Consider the following 27963-nt stretch of genomic DNA (forward strand, 5'->3'; position numbering starts at 1 on the left):
AGATGCCCCTCTCCATGGCCTTGTAGGGTGATCCAGTATATGAGTGCTAATTTCTTCCTCCTCAATGAAAGTGGCATTTCACAGAGTTCTACCTATAGACTACTTACAGACAAGGACATGGCTGACCCACTACACAGTCTCAGTACTCATGTCTGGATTATATCTAATTTATTTCAATGTGTGCCAGCTGCAGAACTGTGTACCATACAATTATAATCAATTGCAGTCCTGACAAGAGCATAGTGAATGACCATCAGTGCAGATCTAGCTCTCCAATCATAGCCACTGAGACACTGCATGACATTCAAAACTTTCCTGCATTTAGCATCCAATATCTCCAGATTCCACTTCCTGAATGGCCTGCTGGATTTTCCCCACTGCAAAATTGACATTCCCACCTCTCCATAATGTCCCATCATCTACATACAAAAAGACCTCTTCATCTGAATAGACACATTACTAAACACATTATTAATCATAATATTAAGAAGTACCGGGCTGATCGTACTGCCCTGAGGGGTCCCGTTTTCTAATCCTATTGTGTCTGACAGGTCCCTCTCCTGTATTGTATGCCCAAAGAAGAAGTCCAGGATACAATTAGGCGCTGTTCGTTCGGGGTAGTCCATCGAGATACTCTGGGTTGGATATTTTCTGACTTATCATCTCACGCGTCTCAGGCGACTCTTCGTTTGATTACTCCTGTCTGAGTAAAGACTGCGCGGGTAGCCTGTGCACGCGGGTCATACATTGTTATGAAGATTGCTTGCAAGTTACTTGCTGAAACATATTTGTAACTAGTTTATTCACAACTAAACAAAAATGGCAGATTCACAAGACGACAAGCTTTACAAAGCGGAGTATGCGAAAAGTGGACGGGCATCTTGCAAAAAATGCAAAGAAAATATTGCTAAAGACTCCCTTCGAATGGCAATAATGGTGCAGGTAGGGGCATGAAATCCCGTCTCTCAGTGAACGCAGTGCAGCAAAAATCAGTCATGTATAGGGAATGCATTTAGAGTAGACGTGCACATTGAATATCTTGTTATTTAAAATATTTTATTTTTAATGTATTTTTCAAGGATTGTGCAGTCTTTTTTTTCTTTGCCATTTACAGGCCTTGCAGAGTAAGCTTAGCTAGCGTTAGTTAGCTTGCTTAGATGAATGGAAAGGTTTTGATTTTTGGGGGGCACGTTGTACATTCCTTTGAGCTAGAGCTAGCTAACTTTAACAGCCAATTAACTCGAGCATGGTTGCCTCAAGTGTATTCCTAGTTCCTTTGCTATCTAAAATTAGGTTTCTAATATTTGCAATAATAGGCTACATAGCTGATTCTACAGGTCTTTCCTCCTGGAAAAGCTACTTCGCTACTTGGCTAGTAGGCTGCTGCTACAAATGTCTATACTTATAGCTAATTTTTATTTCAAAAAAGTTAAACTAAATTAGCAAAGCAAATGGGCGAACTAGCCATTCGCAAAATTGTGAGCTAATTGCGAAGATTTGAATCGAGCCGTCATCTCGTGCTTGAGTTGGCTAGCTGGCGAAATGAAAAGGCCTATCAAACTAGTTTAGTAGTACATATTGTTATTAAATGATTTATGACTTCGCAAAGCCGGCTACTGTTAGAAACGTTGTTGCCAATTGACGGTGCTGAATTACGGGAGGAGAGTAATATCACGGGATGATGACCATTACAGTCTTCCGTGTAAACTTTCCTAAACTAGCATGGTGTTTAAACCGGGTAGGTTGTTCCTAGACAACATAATGTATTATGTTCTTAACCATCATGTTCTGTAACAGCTCAAATTTTTATTTCTTTTATCAGCTTGATACGTCATGACTTTTCATAATTTGAAAACGGCTAATGAACAGGATTTCTGCATGTTTCTGAAGTTCTCTACAGAAAATTGCACACACGGTCTGTTTGGGGGTCTCTGACACCCCAGCTATAAAACATGGTTAAATGCAATTAATTTATTATTTGAATCCTTGATTGATGTTGTAGGTACTGTTGACTCAATGCTACCCCTCCCACATATGACTGTACACAAACTCGCTCACATGTACAGATAAAAGTTTTGTTGATATTGCATTTACGTCATTGTTTTGGCCCCCTGAGACCCCAATACTGTATATATAAAAATGATGATAATCATAATTTAATTCTCAACCTATTCTTTCCTTAAGAAGTTTTTTTTATTTATTTATTTATTTATTTATTTTTTGCTCCCTATAAGCACTTCCTATAATGGTCCTTATTAAAACCCAGTTGATGAAGGTACGCACATATTTTTTTGAATGAATTGTCTCTTTCGCTTAATTGCGCATGTGGTTGTTCTTAACCAACATATTTGCTCGTATTTAAAGTTTGGATACTTTACTCCAAGTGACGCTTATGTAGGAAACAATCAAATGTTTTATTGTGAATTAAGTTTCTTTTTGAAATGATGAAAACATGCCAAGACATAGCAGTAACAACTCTATTTTTTCTACATAAGTAGGCCTAATTATACCTTTTTAACTACAAAAAGTTTCATTTTGATAAAGACATTTCCACCAACTACTAGATTTAATATGCAACACTTTTTGGTTATTTCCTGGCCGGACCCAACTTTGACTTTGTATAATATTTTTTAAATATATTATCTATTTGACTTAATTTTCCTTGTGGCTGTTTTTAACCAAAATATCTATTAGTCTTAGTACCTACTAGCTGTTATATTGAGCCATCAAATACTGAAAATAAATGGCCAGGCGGCACAATTTAGCATTTATGAACTTTTCCTGAGCAGTATTATGAAAATCAGGGTACATAATCTGAAACTAGACAGAAAATTGTGTTAATTGCGCATGCCTGTCATATGCTGAAGAGAGAACTTAAGGGGACTAACCCCCAAAACAAGCATGATATAAATACAGGCCAAGTTTGTGGTAAAAGCGAAGGCTAAGAATTCACTTCAGGCAATATCAACAAAACGCATAAGGCATGAGCATTCATATGGAACAGGTTTACCTACCATATTGGCCTACTAGGCCTATGTCGATGTATGCAAAATAAGTCATTTGGTTGGAGAATCTGGTCTTTAGCTGATTCTCCTAATTGTATTTCTTATAAAAATAGTCCTGGGCTGCATGGATGGTGCAGTGGGTAGCACTGCCGCCCCACAGCAAGGAGGTCCTGGGTTCGAATCCCGGTCGGCCGGGGCCTCTCCGTGTGGAGTTTGCATGTTCTCCCCGTGTTTCCTCCGGGTTCTCCGGTTTTCTCCCACAGTCCAAAGACATGCAGGATGGGCTCATTGGAGAGTCTAAATTGCCCGTCGGTATGAATGTGTGAGTGAATGGTGTGTGTGCCCTGCGATGGACTGGCAACCTGTCCAGGGTGTATTCCTGCCTTTCGCCCAATGTATGCTGGGATAGGCTCCAGCCCCCCTGCGACCCTGTTCAGGATAAGCGGGTTAGGATAATGAATGAATGGATGGATGGATAAAAAGAGTCCTGAGATGGCTGTGTATGGAATACCATTAGAAATTGATCACTTTCTGACATTAGCATTTTAGATTGGAATGAATTTGTTACGAATACGTTGAATACGTTAATGTGTAGGAGAGTGTTTTGAATGTGGTTTGATTAGCCAGAATCACCGACCACAGCTCCCATATTGGACCCCCCCCTGTACTTAAAGACCAATATGCGACATTGTGGACACAAAATGACCCAAAAAAAATAAAAATAAAAGTCAATGCGTATCATCATAGCACCCACTTGGCTGAGAGCAAGGGCCAAAAAATTCATTACAAAAATCTTGTTAAGGTTATGTTCCACCGGAAATGCATCTTTGGTCTTTGGTCTTGGAAGCCACTTTGGATTAAAATGCCAAAAAAAATTAAATGTAAATGAGGACTTATATATAAATTCTGTTTATGTAAATTACCTCATTTACATACTTTATTCAAGATGGCGGAAATTACAAATTTGAACATTTTTGTAGCAGCCTATAACCTGAACCAAGTAAGATATTGTTATAATTCTTTCAGATTCTAAATAAGACATATTTGAAGATTAGAACAATTAGTTTTGTGATGCTGTATCCGCCCATAAAGCTTATAACAAGAAAATAATTCAAAAACACTCTCCTGGTTATGGAGTAACAGTATGCAAAGTCAAAGATAGGATGACTACACACTGAGAAAAATGGTCCTGTAATATTGTACAAAATCAGGTTTTGAGAAAATCGACTCCAAAGATAGAAATTGTAAATAATTATACTAATCTCACCATAATTATTAATCTTATTATTGGAAAGCTTACTAACAATGTTATCCACTATTTATTTACTTTTGGTTCAAAACAAATAAATATACAATATCCAAATATTTTGTCCTTAAGCCTTAATTTAAAAAAACAAATAAATTAAATATGTTAGAGGGTAGACACTTTACATTGCTTTACATTTACATTGTTTTCATGATGTGCCTACTAGCCGTTGAGCAACAAATGAAGTTTTATTTTTGCAAACACCTAATTTGCATATTTCTTTATTTTGGACCAAAATTTGTGTATGTGGTTACTTGTTTGTAAGTTTTCCGATAATAGGTGAACGATACTGTTGTGTTTTTGAAGCAGATGTGTATCTTTAGATAGTGTGGGGGGGTCCAATAGGGGTCAACTTTGAGGACCCCTGTCTCCTGAATAGTTGGACATTCTGGTTAATTGAACCTAAGTGATTTCTGACTGAATCCTCGTTTTGATAAGGTTGGCACTAATGAGGATATTGATGGTTGTGTTGCCGCTGTTCTTTGATTCCCCTCAGTCTCCCATGTTTGATGGTAAAGTCCCACACTGGCATCACTTCTCCTGTTTCTGGCTGCGGGCAGCAGTGCAGTCATCGGCGGACATTTCTGGTTTCTCGGGCCTTCGCTGGGAGGACCAGGAGAAGGTGAAGAAAGCCATTGAGTCTGGGGGCGCCACCGGAGGTAAACTGTTCTTTCTTTTGTGTGACATTTTTAATCCATTTGAACAATTCTTCAATAAAAGTGAATTAAAACATTTAGCAACAAAATTAGCAATCTTAAATGCATGGGATGATGCAAAGTCCATTAGCAAGAAAGTATTTGATGCAGGCATGCAAAATGAAGGTGCAGTGTGAACTACATTTTCAATGGCTGTTCACCATCATCTGTCATTTTGCTTATTTGCCTTGCTTATACAAAGCATTTGCTGCATTGCTTCAGCTTATGTAGTTAAAAATAATTCTTCACTCTCACATAGCTAACAATAAAATCTGGGCAGCAGCAAGGGTATGGCCACTGAAGGATGCACTCCATGAGCTGATTGGTTCAGTACATAAATTGGGGCGCTTTTTAAAGTGGAGCTGTGCATTTACAAAAAATATGAGCTGTATGTTTATGTGTTGTAAACTCCATATAAGTCAATGAACTAGAGATCACAGCAAGTCTATTCATTGTAATTGGTGTCATTTTATGGATGTTGATAGATCATTTATTTAGCTATATTTATTGATGTATGTATGTTTATTACCATTTGTGTGTAGAAATAATGGCATATCAAATGTGAACCTGAAAAGGAACAACTGCAGCCAAGTCTAAAAGCCGTAGTCATCCTGCTGGGACATTTTATGGATTATACCTGTCATGAGGAATACAGGCTGTAGTGCTTCCTGCTATTTGGCTAGCCTGCCCATTTTTAGAGGTTCGGAATACATTGGTATGCCTCAAATTTACACAAGGTTTAACATAAGACCTGGTGCCTGTATTCTGAACCTTTGGCTGAACCCACGTGTTCAAGTGACGGGAACAATTCTCCATCTGACCTTCTGCTTCCATTCATGTAACCTAAAGTCATACTGTCTGCCTGCTTCCAAGAACAAGCACAAATAAACTGTTTACATTTGAAGAGTTCCCTTGCGAAACTTGATGTCCTCTTTGTTTTACAGGAAAGAGTGGACAGAAAGGAGGAGCCAAAGGAGAGAAGACTCTGAATGACTTTGCAGTGGAGTACGCAAAGTCAAACCGGAGCACCTGCAAGGGCTGTGAGCAGAAAATAGAGAAAGTAATGGCAACCTTTCCCTTTTTTTGTGAATTTTCCAGTGTTTTATTTTAGGTCCTGATATCCTTAAGAAGGCATTTGTGTGGTTTTAAGTACCAAAAACAATCTCCATCTATTTTTACATGTCCTTTCTCCAGTGCCTCTCATGAGCTTTACAAAGAACAGGCTGTTTCAGTGACTGTTTCTTTAAGGCTATTTGAAATCAATGAGCTAATGGACATCAACAGACCTCTGCTCTAATTGGCTGACAGGTTCAACTAACTGAACGCATCTGTTCCAAGTGCTTGGATTTGTCTCAGCTATAAGGTGGGCTGTGATGAAACAAATGAGTGTATTGTAGTGATGTCAACTTCACAGAATTCCAAATGGGTCGTTTAAATGCACATTTTTACATATTAATTGTTTGGCTTTATTTAGGGACTGCATTTTGATACTTTCACAGTGTGTTTTTAAGACCTTCAATTTTTTTTATAATCGCAAAGGAAATGTCATTTTGCACAATATGGGAATGTGGATCAGTGAATGCTCTCATTCAGGGCTGTAGATATTCTCCAGAATTAGCAGGTCTGGGCTGCGATGCTTTTTTTGATGAATGGGCATTTATGGGCTGTGGGGTGGGTCATTTTGCTGAGACGCCAGATTCCAGTGCGTGGTACACCCTGTGGTCTGGGGCGGTGTTAGAGGACAGCATGGTCTCCTAGTTTTTATTTTATTATTTAAAGTGAGGGTTCAAGGTGGTCACCCATATACACAAATGAATGCAGAGTCACTGGGGATACCAGCACGCCCTGCGCCTCTCCGGGATCCATTTTGTGTTATTGAGCAGGACTTTGGTGTGAACCCCTGTCCTGATGCTCTACACTGGTTCCAGAGGTCCTGTTAATGCTGTTTTCTTCCCTAGAAAAACATTAAACATTTACAAAGTTACAAACTTTAATTATATAATCTCTATCAAACATGTTACAAAATATGTAACTCAAATGGTAACACTGAATTATGTAATTATATCCCATTAACCTGGTTAGTCTGGTCAGTCCTGTTATCGCAGTGTCAATCCTGTTAGAGGGCTTAATTTGATTTTTTTTAAAAGGAAGAAGAAGAAATTGTAAAATAAATAGCATTTTGCCCCTTTGACTGGATAAAAGGAACAATGGCCTATTAAGAACTTTGACATGCTGGGATGCTTTCCCTTTTAAATGTTAGTTTTTTTGTATAAAACTTGAAAGTCAGTTACCCTGACATAATTGTTGCAAAAAGAGATAATAATAAAAATGTTTTTTAAAAAAACATAAATCTAAAAATGAACAGAGATTTGCAAGAGAAAAAATCATGCAGCCTGAGATAAGAGGCGATCATTGAAATTTGTACTTTAAAAAAAACAAAAAAAAAAAAAACAAGAGGAAATGTAATGTTCAAAAATGAAAGGCCCCCTTTTTTGAGGAATGACCCTGGTATAGTTGAGATGATGAGTGCATTGCCATTAGTGATACAGTAGTGTCATAGGATTAGCTCCAAGGAGCTAAACTAATTTTAGGTATTCCCACAAAACCTACCTAGTTAGCCTACCAACTTCTTCCACAGGCCTGCCCAGAAATGCATTTCTGCCTTAGCCACTGTATCTTGTGTAACATAACATAAGTAAATAAAAACATAAATAAAAGTACATTAGACATACATTGTGTTCATGACATATCCAAGTCTGCTGCTACCAAATGAGACATATAGGAGCAGATGCAGATTAAGCCTAGTCCTAGATTAAGTTAACTTTTGAATGGAGATTCTCTATTTATTTATGCATGAAATACAATTATCAAAACTAAATTTAGTCTAGGATTAAGCTAATCTGTGAAAGCACCCCATTGAGTTGAGAGTAATGTAATTTCCTGATTAATCATGAAAAATTGGCCCCGTGCGGTAATTCGTCCACCGTTCTCCCCGCTCGTCCTCCAGGACCAAATCCGTGTGTCCAAGAAGTCTGTGGACCCGGAGAAGCCGCAGCTGGGCCTGATCGACCGCTGGTACCACACGGCCTGCTTCGTGAGCCGGCGGGAGGAGCTGGCCTTCAGGCCCGACTGCAGCGGCGCCCAGCTCAAAGGCTTTGCCGCGCTCAAAGCCGAGGACAAGGAGGAGCTGAAGCAGAGGCTGCCGGCGGTGAAGGCGGAAGGGTGAGCACCTTCATACTGATGAAACCCGATGTAACAACTGCATACTGTAACAAAAATTGTGTGAATTTGCGTTGCGGTGCTAGACCTTCATCAGAATGTGTACAATGTCTGAAACCATTGGACTGAGAGAATGTTTTTGGATTCTGGTGAAATGTTTGGTGATGTCGTTTTCATTTTTATAAGACCTAAATAAGGATCAGGTATCTTATGATTGGTGTCTTGTCTCTTGGGTTGACCTTTATCTGTCAGTCATTGGCCATTCTTAAAGACTTGCTTCTCTTTCATGGACCTCAGTTGACCCGTTCGCTTTTGAGTCAAACCCAAATAAGTGATTCCGCAACTTCACCAAAGGACCTATCGTTCGGGGTGTGCAACTCAGTCCAGCAATCTTTGTCTACATGCTGGTTATTTTAGCTAAATTCTTGTGTGGTTTCATGTTTCATTCTGTTTCAGGAAAAAACATTGTGATGTTCAGACAGTAGGGTGTTGCCGCATTGCATTTTGGCCTGTAACAGGCGGGTTAGTTATTAGTAGCAAGATTACCCATCATGCATAGTGGTTTATGTTTGTTTCCTGCACAACCACCACCAGGTGGCGAATGTGAGCACTCAAATCTACAGCTGTGAGCCTGCTTTGTAGGCTACAGTATTTACAGGATGTACAATATGGCTGGAAATTCATGTCACAATCTTTTACTCTGTTATTGTGAAAATATGATATCACAATATAGATTTAAAAACAAAAAACAAACTCATACATTGGATTATATAATATCAGAACGATTAAGACATGACACTGTATACTGTTTAATATTTTTATTGTGCAGTTTTTGTCCTGCACCAAAGCTAACCATTTTTTTTATTATCCAATTAAATTTAAATAAAAATGGACAAAAATATATTGAGTAATTAGTAGAAAATAATCTTTTCACAAAATAAAATATTTCAATATCACATTTTTTCCCCCCAAAATATATTTCAGTTCAAAGTTTGCCTCTAAATTGAATTGAATTGAATGAATGATATAGCTTACTTTTCTCACAGTTATGAACCAGTTTGTAGGGCTGGGTATCATTCAAAAATGTTAAACCAGTCTATATCTTGGACAAGCATGCTTATTAGCTTACTGATGCTGACTAGATCTACTTTGGCATTGAAACAGCGTTTTTCGGTACGTGGTAGTATCAAAGCAATTCGGTTAGTACCGTAAAAGTATCCTCAAGTAAAAGTACCAGTCACATTCATGCTGGCATACCACTCCGCTGTCGTGAATAGGTGCTCTTACGCGATTGGACGACTAGGCGCACGATCATTTGGTCAGGACCTGTGAGTGGTTGTGTCTCCATCCTCTGTCCGGTCGTCCTGGTCTGCCCCGAACCTGCAGCAGAGGAAGATGGCCTTGAAAGAGCGTCGGAAGGCCTTCATCTTGTAGGCGTAGAGGAAGGGGTTGACGGCGGAGTTGGCGTGGGAGAGGATGATGGCAGTCAGCAGGAGGGGCAGGGGCACGGCGCAGCTCGGGCACAGCAGCAGGAAGCAGTTGATGATGTGCAGCGGGATCCAGCAGACGGTGAAGAGGAAGAGCACGAGGAAGAGCGACGCGGCCGTCTTGGCCTCGCTCCGCATGCTGGCGGCCCTCTTGGCCTGGGCCTCCCCCTGCACCCGGTCGGCTGCGATCCGCCTGGCCTGCCGCTTCACCACGGCGAAGATGCGCGCATAGATCAGGAACATGATCACCAGGGGCGCCAGCACGCAGCCGAAGAAGTTGAAGTAGACCATGTAGGTCATGTCCACCACGAAGACGAAGAAGCAGTAGCCCGTCTCGGGCGGGGTCTTGTGCCAGCCCATGAGCGGCACCAGGCCGATGAGGAAGGACAGGACCCAGGTGACCAGGATGACCAGGAGCGCGTTGCGGGGCGTCATCAGGGTCTGGTAGCGGAAAGGCAGGAAGATGGCCAGGTAGCGCTCCACGGCCACGGCCAGCAGGCTGAAGATGGAGCTCTCGGTGAGCATGATGAGCACGGAGAGCATGAGCAGACACGGGTACAGGTTGTGCCGGGGGATGCCCATGTCCGTCAGGATGGCGCAGGGGATGGCAACCCCGCCCACACAGGCATCCGCCACGGCCAGCGACACCAGGAAGTAGTTGGTGACGGTGTGCATCTTCCTGTTCAGACCCACGGCCAGGCAGACCAGCAGGTTTCCCACCGTCGATAGGGCAGCGATCACCAGCTCGGCCACCATGTAGGGCACGTTGATGGAGAGCACCAGGTCTGTGACTGGTGAAGCGGCCAAGGCCGTGGAGTTATAGGAGCTGTTCATTTCCGTACCCTCTTGGTGTAACCTGTGAGAGAAGTGCAGAATTACTGCTAACAGGCTGGGCTCGGTAGCTTTTGAGGGATGAAGGCATTTTCATTGTAAACCATTTCATATTCCGGTTACTGGGTGTGAGAAATAAGATTCCCGATTTACACTATAAATGCCGAATACAAGCTTATTTGGGAGTTGATGACCTCAAAGGTACAAAGGTAGCAATCCCCAGAACCCTGAAGGAAAAGTTAATCACATATGGTACAATGTTTATAGTAATAAACTAAAAAAATTTTGTTTTGTACATCATCAAATGAAAACTTTTATAATGATGCAATTATGCATTATGCATTTACAGTGTATTTGCCACGTACACACTTGCCGAATTTTGATGGTTTAAAGATGTGTTTATCCAATCATTGCATGTTCTGCAATTTAAACACTAGTTTGTATATTCTGCTCATTTTTATTGCCTATTTTACTAAAAGCTAATGTGGTAGGAAGTCTTTATACATTAAGTGTACAGGTAATTATTATATAGTTAACTTTTTAGCATATTCTGAGACAAAAATAAATGCTATCCAAGGCACTCTTGAAAATACATTTATAATATTTTTGGTGAATTCTTAATTTAACCTGAGAGGGACCCTGATAGAAGATTTTTAATGAACATATTTCTTATTAATTCTGCATTAATTCTGTTTTGTCATTTTTAAAAATCTTTGTACAATACATTGCCCTCTACTACGCCATAGTGAGTATGTGTCAGGGATAATGTACAGCTGGTCATTATTGCGAAATAAACCCCAACAGGACTCGAATCACCCTGAAGGGGTTTATTTTGCAATAATGACTAGCTCACTGTACATTATCGCACATATTACATGTCTACTTAATAAAGAAATCAAGAATTTGACACAAAATATTAATTTTACATTTTTATTTTATTGATTTAAAATTATTTTATTGCTTCTGCTAAAAATAAATAGTCTGTTAGATTGAAACTGCATCCATAGCAATGCAAACTCTGTAACCTTCTTGAAGGTACAATAGGTCATTTTGGATTTCTAACGGTCAAGAGAGGAATTGCAGCAACAAATGCGCTCAAACCACTACACTGTTTATTCCACCCCTTCTGTGTGAACAAATTTTCAACCTATGAGCTTGAATTATTACAGCTATACAATGTTTTAGTACAGAGTGCATATTTTGAGACCCAAATTTAAGGACTATAAACACAGGCACAGGGTGAGTCAACTTGTCAGTGAGTCTTTTTCAATGATAGGAAGGGATTTACAATGATCTTGTCACAGTGTTTTAACACAAATGTTTTTACCTATTCTACCTTTAAGATACTTAGTGTTATAATTGATGTAAAACTGAACATTTCCATTGCTGGTGAAGTGAGGCAAGGTGAATGGAACTTCTTTGGGAATATTCATGTTCACGTTTCTGTCCTCATTCACGTTTCCTTCTTGTCGAGGCTTTGCAGTTGACACTCCTGGAAACACAATTGTTACTAATGGTGCAACTGGTAACAATATTACTATTATCACCATTACCGCTTATCGCTTAAGGGTAGTATGTAGCGATAGGGAACTAGGAGAGGCGCTCACCAGATCTGCTGCCATTGCCTGGATTGGAGGACAGCGTCTTGCTCCACTTTTCCCTATCTGTAATCATCACAGACATTATCTTCCTACTCTGAAGACCAGCCTGAGAGTTGGACAGCTGTGCTCCTTAAGCTGTGATTGGTGTACCTCCTTGAAAACCCGGCTGCCTGGCTGATTTGGGGTAACAAGGACATTGTGCCCCATGGGCTCACGAGAGTCTCGCACTGCTTGTCTGTTCAGTAGCTGTTGGTATTTTTTTAGTAGGTGAAGGTAGAAAGCTTTAGCATGAGCAGGGCAAAGGCATAAATACTTTTTAAAACTGGCAACGGCGCAGTTTGGATCGTCTGGCTCAGCGAAGATGCACCTTCTGTAATTTTCTTTACATGGATCTTTGCCATCTTTGTGGTTCTTGGTCTCGGTGTTGTGGGCTAGAGAAAGGTACTCATTGCCATTCTCATCCCGTTTCAAAATAAGAGTCTCTTGTTCAGTCTCCATTGACTGTCTCATCTTACCAGCTGTACCTCGATCCACACTTTTCGGACCAGTCCACTCTGTGTTTGAAGACAGCACCTCTGAACAACTGAGGAGCCGCACATCTGTAGCGGCGGGGTGGTGTGTTTTTGCAAAGGTTTTTACTTACAGATTTAAATACCCAGTTGCTGGATTTGATGGTAGCACAATACAACTGGCAATCGAGTAGGTTTTACCATTGGAATTTTGAACAGATGCATGAAATGACGACAGCACCTGATTGAGGTTTTCTGCCCTGTAACTGTCAAAGTCTGTTGACATTTTCTTTTCGTTTAACCAGTCTTTGAACACTGCCATAAACGCTGTCTTCTTCCATTTTGTTGATTTCTCTATCATCCAGCTCTCATGTTTTTAACCTCCACTTTTTCTTTTCTTTACTGGGACAGTTCAGCCATAAACCATGAAAATTAATATTTAAAAAATGTCCATGGTGTTTTCTGATGGAGTAATATTTTTTGGCCACAGAGTGTAGCAAATGAGCTCATAATTTGTTAATTTGATTATTAAAGCAACAACATCCACCGGATTTCTTTCTGCAGATTGATATAATTGGACTTGGTCTTGGTCTATGATCAGATCTTCGTTCATAGGCTCCTGACCTTTATCTGCATGATTTTATGCATGGCACTGCTGCTGCTCGATTGGCTGATGAGATAATCGGATGAATAAATAGGTGTACAGGTGTTCGTAAAAAGTCCTCAGTGAGTGTACACTCAGTGATCGCTCTATTGGGTATTTATTAGTCTAATTTTTTAGACAATGGTCTTTTGCTGCTGTAGCCTATCCACTTAGAGCTTTTGATGTGTTGTGTGTTGAGATGCTCTTCTTCATACCACTGTTGTAATGTGTGATAATTTGCCTTCCTGTCAGCTTTGACCAGTCAGGCCCTTCTCCTCTGTCCGCTCTCATTAACACATTTTTTCCCGCAGAACTGTATATGTGTATATACACTCAGTGAGCTATTTATTGCATATGAACACCATCTTGTTAATGCAAATATTTAATCAGCCAATCATGTGGCAGCAACTAAATGCATAAAAGCATGCAGACATGGTCAAGAGATTCAGCTGTTGTTCTGACCAAATATCAGAATGGGGAAGAAATGTGACTGACCGTGAAATGGTTGTTGGTGCCAAACAGGGTGGATTGAGTGTCTCAGAAACTGCTGATCTCCTGTGATATCCAAGCAGAACACTCTCCAGAGTTTGCAGAGAATGATGCCAAAAACAAAAAACATCCAGTCAGCTGCAGTTCTGCAGGCAAAAATGCTTTGTTAATGAGAGAGGTCAGAGGAAAAAGGCCAGACTGGTTGAAGCTGACAGGAAGGTGAGAGTAATGCATATAACCACACATTACAACAGTGGTATGCAGAAGAGCATCTCTGAACACACATGTCACACCTTTAAGTGGATAGACTACAGCAGCAGAAGACCATTAAGTCTAAGACTACCTAATAAAGTGCTCACTGAGTGTATAAGTTGTGCCGTTCTACTTGCTTAATCCATTTGGTGTTAATCGGATATACCATTTGGTGTAAATTTGATGGTCCTAGTTTTATATAGGTATCTATCCACTAATCCTCTAATTCTTTTAGGCTTTATGTCAATTGTATTCACTCCAGTAGTAAACATATATAGTTTCCCTGTTAAATAGATGCATTTACATAATCTGGTTTATTTAGTCCCTTTGAATGTGTGCCCTGGAGTGAACCGACACAGATGAGGACTAAACTGTGCAGACAGGTTTATTTGATCAGGAGATAATGGAGCTAATCAGCTATATAGCTCACTTTGTCCCGTGTGTACAAACATACATAAAAATACCCTTTGTGTGTCAACCGCTTTAGAAAAGATCAAAACAGAGGTCCAACCTCCACTCTAAATTCTGATTTTCATGGGCTAATTCAGAAAGAAGTTTGGGATGTTTCTTAATGCAAAAATGGCCTGTGCGCTCACAGTCATAGTCTTCCACAGAAACACTGTACAGAAACTTCAGAGGGAACGTGTAGTTGAAGGAATGTTGGCTTATCTCTGCCAATTCATTCATCCACCTCACTAATCGGTACCTTTTAATATCCTGACTGGGCATAAAAAGCATAGATGACTTCATTAGTTAAAATTAAAATGAATAGAATGTATTTTACTTTCAAGTTCCAAGAAGTCCTACACGACAAAGCATAAGCCACTGACATGCCCATTAAACTGTCAAATGGCTTGTATTGCACTGTCAACAGTCTTTTAGTTTTAATGAATGTTCAATTAATTTAATGATTGTCATTATATTTAAATAATATTGTCGTATGTTTTTCCCATTTCTATTATTTTCCTTATGAACCTTTGTTAGTTTAACAGCTGGTTGCCTTTTGTGTTCCTTTCAGAGCTGCAACAGAAAAAGCATGAACTATGCACAAATCAACCAAAAACAGCGCAGCTAAAAACGGTAGCTGTATTGCAGCCCCTTTTCTTTTGCCTGAATGGCCGTATGCACGGTGTCGGTCATACTCACCAGAGAGACCGCAGTGTGACCGGTGCAGAGGACCGCGGGTGACCGGGTCTGAGCACAGCTGTAGCAGAGACCTCTGAAGAACACAGCATACACGTTTCACTGCACCTGCGAGAAGCGTATCAATATTGATTTTTACTCATGCTACCTGTTTGGTTGGCGGAAATAAAAAAAGATTTTCAGTTGGATGACGTTATAGTCACATTTGGCGGCACGGGCTCTGGGTTTTTATAGACTTTTTGTCCAGAGCCCCCCTTGTCCCGATTTTGTTGTTGCGGTCTCCTTGGACAAGTAAGTGTGACCTCCAGAGGACTTTCGTGACCTGTCATGGGAGGATGAAAGGACAATGCCGGACAGAGGGGCCACTGAGATGGCCGATGAATAAATAAATGGGGGAAAAACACCTTAATTAATCCTGGGGTGGCGGAAGTTGTCAGCCCGTGTTTGTTTGTGGAGGCTAATTAATTCCTGTGGTAGTTGAAGGACAGTGTTATTTACTCAACCTTGATGAGTGGAACAATCTGACAGAAACACCTTTGTCTAGCCTTGCTGACGTAGTTTTGATCTGGTAAAATGCTGTAAGGGAACTTCTAATTGCAGTTGTATGATCTTTTGGAAAACAGTGGTCAATATACATGCTGAAAATGTTCACCGAATGTGGTTATTGGGTCATGTTTTTGGAACAATTATTGAATTTCTTATTGAATGCAGCAGTAGCTTTCCTTGTTTTGAAATAGTGCCGTTTTATGTCTTTGGAACAATTATGTATTTTGTGTGACAAGTTTATAACATCCATGCAATAGTGTATTTTGAAGTCTTCCTCCTTTCTCACATTTGTCTCTGTGGAACACATTTTATAACACAAAGACATTTTAATTGTTTGGCATAAGTTTTTCATTAGATAGTTGTTTTTGCCTCTCGGATGGCCCGACATTGAAATTCTGAAAAAAATTTGTGTAATTTCTGCAAAATTATCTTAAATCTACTTTTCTTTCCATCAGAAAGAGGAAGGCAGAAGAAGTTGATGGCGAGACAGCCAAGAAGCAGAAGAAGGATGAGAAACAGGAGAAGCAGTTTGAAATGCGATTGAAGGTTTGAGGCATTTTCATCAGCAAATGTCACATCCGTTTCTGACACTGGACTTCTCTGACAACTCTGGCCGGTCTTCTTCCCCACAGGAGCAGAGCCAGCTGATCTGGAGCATCAAGGACAAGCTAAAGAATTTCTGCTCCACTAACGATATGAAAGAACTGCTCATTGCTAATGGACAGGACGTCCCTTCAGGCGAGTCAAACGTAAGTATTTTCCTTTGTCGAGTTTGCCGTTTGCTGAAAGAACAAAATTAATTTGTGCACATCAATAAAATAAGCGATCAGAGGGAACATCCTCTGAAAGGATGGATTAAAAATGGCAAAAATTACTCAAATTAAGAGAGAATAAAAGGCAATGAAAGCACATCCATGGAAATTGATTGTGGTTTAATTTTTCCCAGCTTTCATCCAGAATTCTGGATTGGGGTTGCCAGTTTTTAATTTTTAGGCTACTTTATATATATATATATATATATATATATATATATATATATATATATATATATATATTTTTTTTTTTTTGCGACAGGTTTCTCAAAACAAAATCAGTTAAACCAGTAATAAAACTTAAGGCCTAAATTGCTTGTAATGAGGATATGGCCTTTATAAACAATGGAGCAATGGATTATGGGCTCTCTGGCTTCAAAGTCAGGGCCAGAGGCCGTGTACTGTTCTTGGTATCCGGGGATGATTCGCTTACATTAGGATCCGTCATGTACATATGCATGGCACACTTAAAAGACTTGTTCTGGACTTTTGGCAATGTTTTCTATGTGTGTCTGTGTGTGTTGCAGATCATGGACAGTCTAGCAGATTGCATGGCCTTTGGAGCTCTGAAACCATGTGAGGAATGCGAGGGCCAGCTGGTGTTCAAGAGCGATGCATACTACTGCAACGGTGACATCTCTGCCTGGACCAAGTGTGTGTTCAAGACCCAGATACCCAACCGCAAGGACTGGGTCACGCCCAAGGTAAGCAAGCCACTCCAATTTTAAATGCTTCATTTACCTTTTTAAAATAGCCAAACTATAAGTTGGTGGACACAAATATTTTGTAATATATTTTTTTAAATGGTGTCTCCTCACATAGAAGCGCCCATTGGCAAGTGCCATTTACAGTTTTGAGGTATGGACTGATGTGGTAATCAGTATTGGTGGCAAAGGAAGTTTGAAATACTGGGAATGAGAATGTAACTAGTGCACCATAGGAAAACAGAGTAGCCACTTAAAACCCTGCCTTAAAACCCTGACTGATCGATCTATTATATTTTCATCTTGACTGATTTCTGACTATCAGAATCTGGTTGTCCAAGAAACAATACTAAAACGCATTTGATTGGACCTCAATGAGAATTGGGGGGTGGGACTAGATTCAGCTGTAAATTATGCTAATATAGTATGGAATACATTTGTTGGCGAAATGGTTTTAAGTGATCAAGGGTCCAAGGTATCAATTCCCATAGCGATCCATTCAAATATAAGCAGTTTTTATATCGCTTGTAGGACAACCTGAAAGCAAGACTGATGATGTAGTAAGTCACAGACTTCAGGAAGTCATAGCATGCAAAGGATATGCAAGCTAATACAAAACATGACTCTTATTTGACATTGTTGACTTGTCTCAAACACTGAAATGGGGACTACATATAAAAAGTCTTGTAATTACTACATGGTGAAACCAAAATGTATAAAAAGGGATGCAATTCCTACACAGAACACCCAATATGGCTGTACATACCCTAAAATTAAAGTGCCAGTCTGCGTATTAATCTCATTTCCATTGTTTCATTTAAAATCCAAAGTGCTGGAGTACAGAGCCAAAAGAACAGAAATTGTACCACAGTCCAAATACTTACAGACCTCACTGTATATGTCCTACGTCAGTTTCACATTGGTCACATTGTTCAATCCTGCCGACCCTCTTATGAGTAATTCTGTACGCCCATTGTGTGCTAATCCAAATCACATATTTGATTGATCTGAAGATTTGATGTCTCTCTAGGAATTCCACGAGATTCCTTTCCTCAAGAAGTTCAAGTTTAAGCGTCAGGACCGGCTGTTCCCCAAAATTGAGGCCGTGTCCGCTCCAAAGACTGCGCCATCTACTGCTGGCGTATCTAGTGCCCCTCTTGAACCCACGCCTGCTCCCATACCATCAGGTAAGATCAACTGTAGCTTTGCAGATGGACACCTACCTGATATCCACAGAACTCAGTCAGATATTCAGTTCAGTTTTATTTATTTAATTGTTTAATCTGTTTTTTTTAGCATACACATATGTTTGTCATTGTACTTCAGCTATGCTGGTACCTTTGTTTTATTAAATAGATGGGAATAAGTTGTTGGACAGAAGTTCAATGTCAATAAAATTCAAAAGATTGGGCAACATAATGATTTAAAGGAAGTTATTTGAACATGTTGAACTTACCTCGTCAAGTTTATTATTATTCTTTTTTCTTTTTTCTTTTTTATAAATCCCACATTTTACACACATAAATTACACACATTTCAAGCCCTTTTTTGTGCATACGCTGTGGTTATTACTTTGTGAAAACGCCTGGGTTTTACTTAGGGCAGTTTTCCGGCCATCGGGGTAATACCTTGATCCAGGGTGGATTGATTTGACTAGGGTTCCTGGTCAAATTAAATAGTAACCTCTACGTTATTTTTCAGACATGGGTCTGTCCTACTCATACTGTGTATGTGTTGGGTAGCTCAAGCACAGTTGGTAAAAAGGGCAAGGGATTTTTGCTGTTGAGGACTGAATCACAGAAAGCCATTGAACTCTTCACCTTGAAGCAGCCATGTGCCTCCAGGGTCTTGGTTTATGATGAACCCTGAGTCTCCTTATTTGCTGGCTTAATGAGGGGAGGTTGTCGAAGACAAGCCATGTCAAATGGTGTGAGGAAGAGTGCAGGGACATAAACGGTGTCTTTGTCTGAGTGCTGCATGGTGCCCCTCTGGCCTGTGTCGCCTGTGTTGCCGTCCTGCAGACAAACCGCTGACGGGGATGAAGATCCTGGCGGTGGGGAAACTGGGGAAGAACAAGGACGAGCTGAAGGCCGCCGTGGAGGAGCTGGGAGGGAAGATCACTGGGACGGCCAACAAAGCTTCGGTCTGCGTCAGCACCAAGAGTGAGTACTTGCCATCCCACAGGGCTGAAATTAAATCGGAAACATTAGCTGTGAAATGTTGGGTAATTAAACACGTTGGCATCAAAAAGCAGCTTGCCCTTGCCCATATTTACTTCAAAGGTATGTCGCAAAACATCACAAATGCATTCAAACCACAATTTATTTGAACACAAATGTTCATGCTTGTTTTAACAGTGGCCACTGCCAGTAGCAAAGCATTGACATGTACTGGGTCAACCATGTGATGTAGTTATGTAACATTTTAAAAAATGTATTATAAAGTGCATTGAAGTAATATGTTGGGCACTGTGCAAGCTTTCCATAAGCTGGTTAGCTAACTGCCTTCTAATTCCCATTCTAGCCCTTGGCTGCCTGATTGTCTGGCATCCTCATTTAAATGTTAATGTCAGTTTCAGTTTGTAATGGAGGTGGATAGCCTGGTGGAGTGCCTACTTTTATGTTAATGCAGTACATAAACTGCGCATTTAATTCACTCATGGTGCATAGTAGGACTACTAGACCTCCCATCTGTCACCAAACTGTAAAATCTAGAAAAAATGGGAACAAAGCTTTTGAGGGAAAAAAACAAAATTATTGGGGGGTTTTTCAATGGTCGGTTCAGTGCGTTCATTTTAATTTTTACCAGTTTATCTGACCTTTTATGCATCCGCCTCCCCTCTGGTCCCGTTGCAGCTGGTTCTATTGGATTGTGTGTTTCTCAGACCATACCCACCAACTGTTACTTTTGTCATCATTCATCATCTTTGCAGCACACAACTGTGTTCTGACATAATTACTATTTTAGTGTGCGTCCCAAATATGCATTTACTTGAGGTAGCTTTTGAGTTTTTACCTCAACAGACATACTGTGAGCAGCTGGCAGTCACAGTGATTGTAGAGAGGATTTGTCCAGGCAAAAAAGACAACTATGCAGTTACTATGTATTTGGACAGTTGGTACAATTGCTGCTATTTTGGCTCTGTAGTCCAGCACATTGAATTTGAAATACTGTTCTTATACCTGTACTAACAAAGCCATTGAATACACCTGACTGTTCAGAAGCAGCTGTGAAACAAACTGTCCAGTTAATTAATTTTGAACAGAAATTGTACCAACTGTCCAAACGCATAGGGACTGCACTATATATGGCTGTGGTGATGTATCGGTGCGGTCTTCTTTTCATCAGAGGAGGTCGAGAAGCTGAGCAAGAAAATGGAGGAGGTGAAGGCAGCTGGCGTGCGGGTGGTGTCTGAGGAGTTCCTCACTGACATAAAGTCTTCTGGCAAGGCCCTGCAGGAGCTCATCTTCCTCCATGCCATATCCCCCTGGGGGGCAGAGGTCAAACTTGAAACCCCTGCCCCCACCACAGCCTCCAAGACCAGCGGAGCTAATGCCGGGAAGAGCACCGGCAGAGTCAAGGAGGAGGAAGGTAAGGTTGGGACAGACGTAGAGGGAAGAGGTAATTGGTAGTAGAGCATGCGTTTAGGGGTAGGAGGAAACTGGGAGCGGTACTTTGGATGAACTGGGACTCGTGCTCATGTTCAAGAGCATGTAGAAATGGGAGTTTTGCTTCAAGGAATACACCAACATTTTGGGACTTACCCAGATGAGGTGTTCGATTTCATTTACATTTTTGTGCGTTCTTGGTTTCTATGTTAGCTTAACGTGTTGGCTTAGCATAAAGACTTGAAGCCTATAGGAGTCAGTAGTCTACCTCCTTCAAAGTGAAGAAGTACACCTTACGGCAACTTTGGAGCTGTCCTGTTTACACAAGGAATCATGTGTATTTGAAATACACGTGCAGGAAAAATGTAGAGCGGAAGAGGAAAGGGGGAGTAGTGCTCATACAGAGGGGAAGAGGAAAGGGGGAGTACTGCTCATGTACAGGAGAAGAGGAAAGGGGGAGTAGTGCTCATATAGAGGGGAAGAGGAAAGGGGGAATAGTGCTCATGTAGAGGGGAAGAGGAAAGGGGGAATAGTGCTCATGTAGAGGGGAAGAGGAAAGGGGGAGTAGTGCTCATGTAGAGGGGAAGAGGAAAGGGGGAGTAGTGCTCATATAGAGGGGAAGAGGAAAGGGGGAGTAGTGCTCATGTAGAGGGGAAGAGGAAAGGGGGAGTAGTGCTCATGTAGAGGGGAAGAAGGTTAATGGCCGTGGTAATGAGTGAAGCTGGAGGAAATGTTGATGTTATTGTAGAAAAGGGGTTCTTTTATGGATGAGAAGGAAGGACAAAGTAGTAGTGTACAGGTCGTACTGATGTGTTTGTAGCCAGTAAGTTGAGCGAAGGATGAGGAAGGAAGGGACAAAACAATGCGAATTACATTATACCAATTTAACACTGTTGTCCTGTGGAAGGTGGTTCCAAAGCCAAGAAGATGAAGCTAACGGTTAAAGGAGGGGCAGCAGTGGACCCAGATTCAGGTGACTATGAAATATTTGCTTGTATTTTTTAATTTGCTTTTACTTCCAGCCCATTCACTCGCAGGCCTGTAATGTGTTGTTGTCATTAGTGGAAAAAAAAGCTGAGCAAAAAAGCTGAGCACTGTATTGATGTACTGCAATGCCAGGGGGGTTATATGGCAGGAGGCTGAAAGCCAGGTGGAAGTTTGTTTTTGTTAGTTGCTAGCCAGATAGACAACTTGGATAGCTAGCTAGCTAATGCCATGATGGTTGGCTGGTTTCTTCAGTTATCTAATGAATGGTGGTTAGCTAATATTAGCACTACATCTCTGTGTCTTGTATATCCAGAGAACACACCATTTGTCATTGTCTATGCCTTACATTTATGCCGGTTAGTCTTAATGATAGTATTTGCATAAAAGTAATGACCCCTTATGGATCTCGCTGCATAATTTGGTAGGTAAACTGTCACAGCACTCAAAAGACCAAAGTCTGGCTTGATTATTTCAGGTCTTGAGAACTGCGCTCATGTCCTGGATCAGAACGGTAAGATCTTCAGTGCCACCCTGGGGCTGGTGGACATTGTCAGAGGCACCAACTCCTACTACAAACTGCAGCTGCTGGAGGATGACGTGCAGAAGCGGTCAGTTTGTGTCCAGAAGCCATTTCCTGACTCCAGAAGCTAACGCATTGAACATTATAGAGCAGTGGTCCTCACTCCTGGTCCTGGAGAGCCACAGGGTTTGCTGGTTTTTGTATTCCCCTTAATATCAGCAAACAATTCAGGCCCAAGAAACCAGGTAAGGTGAGTTAACTGTGTAATTAACTGCTTTAATTGATCAATTAACTGCTGAGTAACAACAAAAACCAGTCTACCCTGCGGCTCTCCAGGACCAGGATTTAGGACCATTGTTATAGAGGTATGCTGATTGGCGAACCAGTTTAAAACATAGTTATGCATCAATGACCAACACTCATGAAGACAATGAACTGTCATAACAATCTCTCGCAGGCTCCTGCAAAATGGTTTTCACTTCAGTTGCCTTAAAGCAGTTGAAGTATAAGTGTGACTCCAATTCCAACAAGATGGTGACCAGAAATATGAAAGGGCCAGTGTCCTGCCCTCGTAGATGTAATATTGGTGTATATGACAGTGAGATATCCCTCAGATTATGCTAACATGCATTCTCATTGTTGCTCTTTTACCACTCTCCTGCTGTACTATAGATAGTAGTTGTGTAGTATAATAGGTGGCAACGTAGTACTGGAAACTGGGCTTGCAGATCAGTTGGGGATAGATATAATTCGATTGTATAAAAAAGAAAAAAGTAAGGTGTGTAAGTTGCTTATTAAGTTGGAAAATGCCTAAAATGTAAATGTGTGTACAGGTATTGGGTATTCAGGTCTTGGGGTCGGGTGGGCACCACCATTGGAGGAAATAAGCTGGACAAGTTCTATGACAAGAACTCTGCTATGGACAACTTTCGCAACCTGTATGAGGAGAAGACTGGGAACTCCTGGACCTCCACCAACTTCACCAAATACCCCAACAAATTCTACCCTCTGGAGATAGACTATGGACAGGTACCAGGAAGGCATTATCATTAGCTTGACTGCTTTTGGAATTACTGAGTAGAAATTATTTGTTTTAGAATTACTTATGGTTATGATTCCCGCACCAAAATAATTCAAATTCTTACATAAAAACCTAAGCCATGTATTTTCAATATATGCATATTGTCTGTGTCATGAGAATGCAACAGACTGGACACACATCTCACTTCTGCACAAATTGTTTTTTCTATTTGCCAACACAAGAGATGGGAATCACAGAGTATCTTCTGATACAATAATACTATTCTTTGCCTATAATACAAATTATCACAATACTGGTGATTCTGTGAAACACAATATCTGTGAATCTGAAAACAAATGTACTTCTGCAAGTTTATTTGCCTGAGCTATACTTTAATGCTGTTGGCCCTCAGGATGAGGAAGCCGTGAAGAAACTGACAGCCAGTGCAGGCACAAAGTCGCAGCTTCAGAAACCCGTGCAGGAGCTCATCCGCATGATCTTCGATGTGGAGAGCATGAAGAAGGCCATGGTGGAGTTTGAGGTGCGTGGATGCAAGTGTACCGGCTGATCAGACCACATCTCTGCGTAGTTACTTGCACTGGGGCAACATGGCTCAGGCAGTAAGAGCAGTTGTCTGGCAGTCGGAGGGTTACCGGTTCGAGCCCCCGCCCGGGCTGTGTCGAAGTGTCCCTGAGCAAGACACCTAACCCCCAAATGCTCCTGATGAGCTGGTCGGTGCCTTGCATGGCAGCTAATCGCCGTTGGTGTGTGAATGGGTGAATGGGTGAATGAGAAGCATCAATTGTACAGTGCTTTGGATAAAGGCGCTATATAAATGCCAACCATTTACTGCGGAGCCAATGCTGAAATTGGTCAGATAGCGGAGCAGATACGTATTCTACATTCCTGTGGAAACAAAACCTGCAGATTAGTCATGTTGCTTTAGGTAGGAACCAAAACAATGTGGTTTTTAATTTATTGCACAATGAATTGTTAGCAGAACGAGGGGGCATAAATGGAAGTTCTGCAGACATTCTGCAGACAGTGGAGGCAGAAAGACTGGGGGATTTCAAGACCAGGATTCATATGCAGCTAGATACACTTTAGCTTTTAGGCAAACTAAGCAGAAGGTACATTTTACCTGAATGGCCTGTTCTTGTCATTATGTTATGATATGAATATTTGAATATATTATGAATATTTTAAACAGTCATATAATAATTAGTTGGTAGTACTATTTTAGTGTCCATTGTAATTTGAAGGTGTACTTTAAATGGATATTTTCCCTCACAGATTGATCTGCAAAAGATGCCCTTGGGAAAGCTGAGCAAAAGGCAGATCCAGAGTGCGTACTCCATTCTGAGTGAGGTGCAGCAGGTGAGTAACAGATCCAGAGCACTCCATTATAAGTAACAGATCAAGAGTGCTGACTCAATTTTCAGTAAAAGCTCCAGAATGTATACTCCATTCTGAACGAGTAACAGATCCAGAGTGCATACTCCATTCTAAACGAGTAACTGCTTGAGTGTGCATACTCCATTCCGAGCTTGGAGTGCTGTCCCAGACCAATCAGACAACCCTGTGACCCTCCCTTCAGGCGGTGTCTGATAGTGCTTCCGAGTCTCACATCCTGGACCTGTCCAACCGCTTCTACACACTAATACCTCACGACTTTGGGATGAAGAAACCACCTCTTTTGAGTGACCTGGACTACATTCAGGTAAGCATTTCAATCACCAACCAAATAACAAATCTTTGCTTTTAAATTTAATGCTGATTACATATTTTAAAAGAATTGGGTGATATCAATGTTTTTTATTTTTTAATTTTTTATTGCTGTTTGTTTTCATTTTTGATGATGAGCAAAAATGCTAAATTAATATATTGTGGTATAACATTCACTTCGCCTATTGCCATACCGGTTTTTCTCCTATTTTATGCTTTGGCTTTTAACTGATCATTTAACATGATTACACTACGTAGGTGTTGATGTATTCATTTGAAACATGGCTTGAGTCGGCAAGATACGGAAAGCAATTTATCTGCAAAAACAGTCATGCCTACTTTAGGCTCACAGCCAAATCACAGCCACATTCATTGCAGCTAGAAAATAATAGGGATGCTTTCTTTTGTATGATTTCAACTTTGTTTTAGAAATGGGGAAAAAAATATTGGTGAAGAGTGCTAAACGTCTTTTCCCTCTTACTGTGCAGGCCAAAGTCCAAATGTTGGACAACCTTCTGGATATCGAGGTGGCCTACAGTCTCCTCAGAGGTGGAGCTGAAGACAATAAGAAGGACCCCATTGACATCAACTATGAGAAACTGAAGACCAGGATTGAAGTGAGCCTTCTGATTAGATACAGCAAACATGTTGTTAAATAGAAACAGACTTGTACGACTTGTGGTGGTGCCTGGAGTGCTTAGAAACACAATGGAACCTTGCGGTTGCAGTTTGCTGCAGTTGCACACCGGGGACCAGGGTTCGATTCTCGGTCCTGCCAAAAGCCAAGTTTGGCCGGCTCACGTGGAGCAGCAATAATTGGCTCGCTGCTCCAGAGGGAGGGACTTGGCAGGGTTAGTAGATCGCTGCACAAACAAGCACCTCGAGCGCCTCGGAATCACGGTCACGACTTGTGAGACAAGATGGCTTGAAGAAGGCGTGTCGCTCTCCTGCTGGCCGCCGAGGGACGGGGTGTGGGCGGTGTATCTAATACTAGCTCTAATTGAATCAGACGGGGTCCAATTGGCTACCAAATTGGGAGGAAAAAGGGAAAAAATCGGATAAAAATATATTTTAAAAGTTTTTTTCTGTTGTTTGATCCTGAAAGTTGCTCAGTCTGCATTAATTACAAAAGATCTCTAACAATAAATTCACTGACACTTGAATTCATTGTGCAGGTTGTTGACAAAACATGTGAGGAAGCCGAGATTATTCTACAATACGTCAAGAACACACATGCTGCTACCCACAATACCTATACACTTGAAGTCGAGGAGGTAACGTAATGTCTCTGAAATCTTAACAGCCTAAAATGCAAATGTTTTGAATGGATGAATGTTCGAATGTGCTTTTTTTTCCCCTTAACATTTCTGTCACCGCATTATTTAACTGGAGCAATTTCATTCATCAGTGATGTCATTTTTACTGATTGATTAGGAAATACTGATTTTCTGACTGTACACTTGACTGGGACCAGTCAAATTTGGGCTTTATTCTTGAAAATTATTGCTATCAGCTGAAAAGAGCTCTTGTATGTACATTTATGACAACCCTGCCTCTGGTTATGATATTTATGGTCTGAAAATCTGTATTTTCTAATCATGGAGAGTCACCTCCCTCATTTATGTGCAGAATAATTATCCACCAGCAGAAAAGCCTAAATAAAATGTAATGTAATGCTTTCTCACGGCTCCATTCTCTGCGGTGGCTCTGGCTGGCAGATTTTCAAGGTGAAAAGGGAAGGCGAGTACCAGCGTTACCGGCCTTTCGAAGACCTGCCCAACCGGCAGCTGCTGTGGCACGGCTCCCGCGCCACCAACTACGCCGGTATCCTGTCTCAGGGACTGCGCATCGCGCCCCCCGAGGCCCCTGTGGTGAGTCCATGTAACAGCACTGCCTCCGATGGTGTGGAGGTGGAAGTTCAACTTCACCTCTGACTATCCCTTCAGTACGGCGTGAGGATCTTAAACTGGGTTATTAGAGGGCTGCTGCAAGACTGAGGCCACTTTTGGCCTTGGAGACAAGGCGTGTTAACTGTAAAGCCAACCAGTGATTTAATAAACCAGAAACAAAAATAAATAAATAAGTGCAGAAACATATTCCTCCAGGATCTTGAGTTTTGTAAAAAAACTCAAGCTTTGTAAAAATGCGTTGCTGCTTCTGCACTTCAGTACAGGCTTGGCCATTAAGTTGCATTGGGAAATTAAGGGTTTAGCTGCCCACTCCACAGGACTTTGTGTTTTTTCATGCCGGCATGTAAAATATGGCATCCAGCTAGCCAATAGGAAGACATCCAAATCTACCTCTCAAATGCACGGGAGTGGGAGGTACGGTATGGACTAGTTTATTAATTAAGGGGTGGAACTTTTGCAACATTGCCGGTAAAATGATACTGTCATTAAAACCACTCTCATTGTCAAAGACCAAAAATGGTGGACTGTTGTAGTATTGTTATACTGTTAGCTCACTTAATTTCGAGGCACTATATGCAGACTAATTTGTTTTACTCGTAATGTTCACCCATCACCCACACTGTAAATATTATCCTGCAAATGCTTAGCACTACATGTTTACAATTCCAGGCTTGTATGTAGTCATGTAACAGTAATTCTTATTAACCTTGGAACTTGTTCTGCTTGTCCGTACAATTGTTTTGAAAACCCATTCTAGACTGGTTACATGTTTGGCAAAGGTGTGTACTTTGCTGACATGGTATCGAAGAGTGCAAACTACTGCCACACCTCCCAGTCTGACCCCGTGGGCCTCATCCTGCTGGGAGAAGTCGCCCTCGGCAACATGTGAGTCACGTCCTTTATTGCAGGCCATTGACTGCTGAGCTCTGGGCTTTAAATGGCCTTGTATA

The 27963-nt window shown here is 41.1% G+C and overlaps 2 protein-coding genes across 2 annotated transcripts in view; one reads left to right on the top strand and one right to left on the bottom strand.

The window, feature by feature from the left end:
- Nucleotides 1-707: 707 nt before the first annotated feature.
- parp1 (poly (ADP-ribose) polymerase 1) overlaps nucleotides 708-27963 on the top strand; it is a 34640-nt gene continuing 7384 nt past the window's right edge. Inside the window, exons 1-20 of the mRNA XM_061241945.1 lie at nucleotides 708-942; nucleotides 4808-4970; nucleotides 5951-6066; nucleotides 8014-8228; nucleotides 16182-16272; nucleotides 16359-16475; nucleotides 17066-17242; nucleotides 18273-18429; nucleotides 19264-19404; nucleotides 20591-20833; nucleotides 21758-21823; nucleotides 22313-22445; nucleotides 23191-23386; nucleotides 23791-23919; nucleotides 24672-24755; nucleotides 24976-25098; nucleotides 25592-25720; nucleotides 26279-26377; nucleotides 26822-26974; nucleotides 27771-27898. Of these exons, the coding sequence (XP_061097929.1) occupies nucleotides 820-942; nucleotides 4808-4970; nucleotides 5951-6066; nucleotides 8014-8228; nucleotides 16182-16272; nucleotides 16359-16475; nucleotides 17066-17242; nucleotides 18273-18429; nucleotides 19264-19404; nucleotides 20591-20833; nucleotides 21758-21823; nucleotides 22313-22445; nucleotides 23191-23386; nucleotides 23791-23919; nucleotides 24672-24755; nucleotides 24976-25098; nucleotides 25592-25720; nucleotides 26279-26377; nucleotides 26822-26974; nucleotides 27771-27898 (2783 nt within the window). The 5' untranslated portion in view covers nucleotides 708-819. The remainder of the gene's footprint in view (nucleotides 943-4807; nucleotides 4971-5950; nucleotides 6067-8013; nucleotides 8229-16181; nucleotides 16273-16358; nucleotides 16476-17065; nucleotides 17243-18272; nucleotides 18430-19263; nucleotides 19405-20590; nucleotides 20834-21757; nucleotides 21824-22312; nucleotides 22446-23190; nucleotides 23387-23790; nucleotides 23920-24671; nucleotides 24756-24975; nucleotides 25099-25591; nucleotides 25721-26278; nucleotides 26378-26821; nucleotides 26975-27770; nucleotides 27899-27963) is intronic.
- LOC133128145 (adenosine receptor A2a-like) lies at nucleotides 9545-10507 on the bottom strand. Its single transcript, XM_061241453.1, has one exon. It carries the CDS (start codon nucleotides 10466-10468, stop codon nucleotides 9545-9547), a length of 924 nt encoding a protein of 307 aa, XP_061097437.1. The 5' UTR covers nucleotides 10469-10507.

This window comes from Conger conger, chromosome 5 (genome assembly GCF_963514075.1).
Source record: "Conger conger chromosome 5, fConCon1.1, whole genome shotgun sequence".
NCBI classification, from domain to species: Eukaryota; Metazoa; Chordata; class Actinopteri; order Anguilliformes; family Congridae; genus Conger; species Conger conger.

Coding starts and splice junctions, on each gene's coding strand:
- LOC133128145 (XM_061241453.1), bottom strand. CDS start 10,468: ATGGTGGCCGAGCTGGTGATCGCTGCCCTATCGACGGTGGGAAACCTG.